Source organism: Alligator sinensis, unplaced genomic scaffold, assembly GCF_000455745.1.
Source record: "Alligator sinensis unplaced genomic scaffold, ASM45574v1 scaffold287_1, whole genome shotgun sequence".
NCBI lineage: Eukaryota > Metazoa > Chordata > Crocodylia > Alligatoridae > Alligator > Alligator sinensis.
The window spans coordinates 386,071-389,464 of NW_005842910.1; the positions used below are offsets into that span (position 1 = coordinate 386,071).

The 3,394-nt window shown below is 41.0% G+C and overlaps 2 protein-coding genes across 2 annotated transcripts in view; one reads left to right on the plus strand and one right to left on the minus strand.

Annotated features, from left to right (window-relative positions):
• LOC102381097 (olfactory receptor 1019-like) overlaps positions 1–923 on the plus strand; it is a 10,007-nt gene extending 9,084 nt beyond the window's left edge. Inside the window, exon 2 of the mRNA XM_014525904.1 lies at positions 878–923. Within this exon, the coding sequence (XP_014381390.1) occupies positions 878–923 (46 nt within the window). The remainder of the gene's footprint in view (positions 1–877) is intronic.
• Positions 852–1,781, minus strand: LOC112548068 (olfactory receptor 4S2-like). Its single transcript, XM_025192295.1, has one exon. It carries the CDS (start codon positions 1,779–1,781, stop codon positions 852–854), a length of 930 nt encoding a protein of 309 aa, XP_025048080.1.
• Positions 1,782–3,394: the final 1,613 nt, after the last annotated feature.

The window sequence follows — 3,394 nt, forward strand, 5'->3', positions numbered from 1 at the left end:
CTGTGTCCTGTTCTGGGCAGCTGGGAGTCCAGGGTTTTGGCCCATTTCATTCAAAGGGGTTTTAACCTAGGTGTCCAGGGACAGCACATATCTGAGTATCCAGGTACACCCTGAGAGGAGGTGCCAATACAGCACTCTAACCATAGGTTATCTATTAATTAGCTGCTTCTCCAGCACTGTTTTTGAAGCTAAGCCACTGCCCTTCACATTTAATAGTCACGGAGGACAATGAAAGAGGAACTTTTAGCCTCATGGGAAATTAAGGGCGCCAGCCATTTTACAGAGCTGTATAACTTTGCCTTTGTGCCCTTCCTCTTGGTCCTGCATACCTCCTTCTTGCATACCTCCTGCATACCAGCTTCAAAAGGTGCATCAGGCAAGGGCCTGTGCTATAGCTTACCTATGGCATAGCAACAAGAGTGTTTTGCTGGGAATTACAGAGTTCAGAGCTGCATGTCCAGGAGTAGAATATCACCCTGTGCATACATGTAATTTCTGGCACATAGACAACAAGGTATATGACCAAGTGACATTCTTAAGTAGCCAGGAAAGAACAGAATGCCACCCTTAGTGTACTCCATTGTAATGATGATGCTAATAATAATGATAGTAAATTAGTCAAATTAAGTGAACAAAACATACAAAAGTCTTTTCTTTTCCAACAGATTTAAATAGTGAAAGCATTCCTATTCAAAGAGGTGCACAGTAGCAGCATTCTTAGGAATTTTTTTGTGATGTTTCCACTGCAAAACTAATAGCCAATAACATGACAATTTATTTTCTCTAAAATGCTGGTGAAATCTAGTTTACCCATCAGTTTTTAAAGGTACTATTTTTACACCTATTCATTTTCATTTATTGTCTAAGTCCACTTTTCGGATCCACATTTTTCTCATGGCATTTTTTACGTCTTCATTTCTTAGGGTATAAATCAAGGGGTTCAGCATAGGGGTGATAATGGTGTAGAACACAGCGATCATCTTATCCTCTGTGAAGATGGCAGAAGGTCGTAAGTAGATGAAGATACATGGCCCAAAAAATATAACCACTACAGTGATGTGGGAGGCACAAGTGGAGAGAGCTTTGAGGCGCCCTTCAGAAGTGCGTCTTCTCAAGGAGACTAAGATGACAATATATGATATAACTAACACAACAAAACAGGTTAAGGAAATCATTCCTGTATTAGCCACAACAATGATGCCAACAATGTAGGTGTCAGTACAAGCCAGTTTCAGCAAAGGGTGCACATCACAGAAATAGTGATCAATCTCATTAGGCCCACAGAAAGGGAGGTGGGTGGTCAGGAGAGTCTGTATAATGGAATGCACAAAGCCCCCAACCCATGACACTGCTACCAGAAAACTGCACACACTTCGTGTCATAATGGTCATGTAATGGAGAGGTTTACAGATTGCAACATAACGATCGTATGCCATCACTGTGAGGAGGAAAATCTCAGTGCACCCAAAGAAATGAAACCAGAACAACTGTCCCATGCAACTATTGAAAGATATGGTTTTCTTCTCAACAAGGAAGTCTGAAATGAGTTTTGGGGCTGTGACAGAAGAATAGCATATGTCTACCAAGGACAGGTAGCTTAGGAAGAAATACATTGGGGAATTTAGGCTTTGGCTGCCCTTTACGGTAACAGTGATGAGGAGATTCCCCAGGATTATACTGATATAGAAACATAGAAACAACAGAAAACACATATGTTCTAACTCTGGACTGACAGCAAGTCCCAAAAGGATAAATTCTGTCACATTATGCGTAGGTTCCATCTAATTAGGGTTGTTGACTGGTGTGTGACCGAGAGCTAATTCACCTGCCAGAACACAAAATAAGGACAGAATAATGAACAAATATGGAGAATGAGGCAGATACCAGTATGCAATGAGACAAAAAGATCTTGACCTGAAGAAAAAAGGTGAATGTTCAAGTCAAGGAACAATGATGGTAGATTTTCAAGTCATGAGTCAATGGGATTCATTTTTTTTAAATGCACACAATATGCCTTAAGAAGCAGCAGGGTAAATAAAATACTATTTACGGACAAATGTGCTTTAGAAGAAGTTAAATATGTGAAATATAACACTTGCTGCTAAATAAGCTATTTAGTTCTTAGGATCCAGATTGGGCAATTTATTGACATGTATCATTTGGTTTGTTAATATATTTGCAGACCTGGGTATTGAAACGGGCAGTGCCAGCATTAAAGTTTGCATTGCAGGACCCCTGCAATTAATTAATCTTAATTACATTTACATCCCAGTTCCCTCTGTCCTCACTTTGACTTTACTTTGTCCTTTATAGAACTATTCATTTTCCTTCTGTCCCCTCTGGGACTTGTTTTCTCTGTCCTTCCTGGGACCTTCACCCTGTTCACCCCAGGACTATCCATTTTCTCCTCTAAGAGCCTGATTCATTCTCGTCAGGCCTAGTAAGACACAGTTGCCACAAAACAGTTACAAAAGTGCGTCTGACTAGGCCTGACCATTTAAACTGCATAACACAAGGATGGTGGAAAACTGCTGGAATGGACTGTTGAACTTGAGTCTGTGGGTGCCTGTATACAAGCATGGAGACTGCTCCAATGCACTTTAATTATAGCATGTCAGAGCAGACTCAATTAACTGAGTCTACTGGAGCATGGTAATTACTGTGCTTCAGCAGTCTCCTGCAACTCACATATTAGTGTCCCTATACTTCAAAATGGTGGCAGGGTGCCTGAATTAAAGATCATTGCTTTAGATCAGAGCTTTAGTTCAATGCCCCTGGCACCATTCTGAAGCACGGAGGTGCTGATACACAAGATGCTGCTGCATTTTAATTGCGGGGGCTTCTTGGAGCTGCTCTAATTAAAGTGCCGCCCTCCCCCATGCCCCTGAAGCACATGGAAAAGTTCCATATGTGCTTGTTCATTTAAATTGGAAGGGTTGCATGGTGTGGCAAAATACTTTTCAGGGAATCTTGCTATCACAGCAGAAATGTGAGTCTGAGCCTCTCTCTCAAATTTTGCTGAAAGCCACTCTTTGCTAGCTAAGCTGTGGATGGGCACCTGGTTATACACCTCTGCTGTCAGATATGTTAACTTCAAGAAATTAGTGTGCCTTAACCATCCTATTTTATAATGTATAAAAGGGGACAGAAATAACATAGGAAATTATTGGTCTCTTAAGGTTAAATCCTATTTCAGGATTTGCCCATATGTAACTGAAGTTCTTGGCAGCTCAGTACTATTATTGATAACGGTTTTCCCCTTTCTTATTGTCTTCATATTGACTTCTTATTGTCTTCTATCTGCAATTAGTAAAAAAACCAACCAAACAAACAAAAACCGAATTGATAGAAGCCTACAAAAATAACAGCTCCCCCCCCCCCCCCCCCCCCCCCC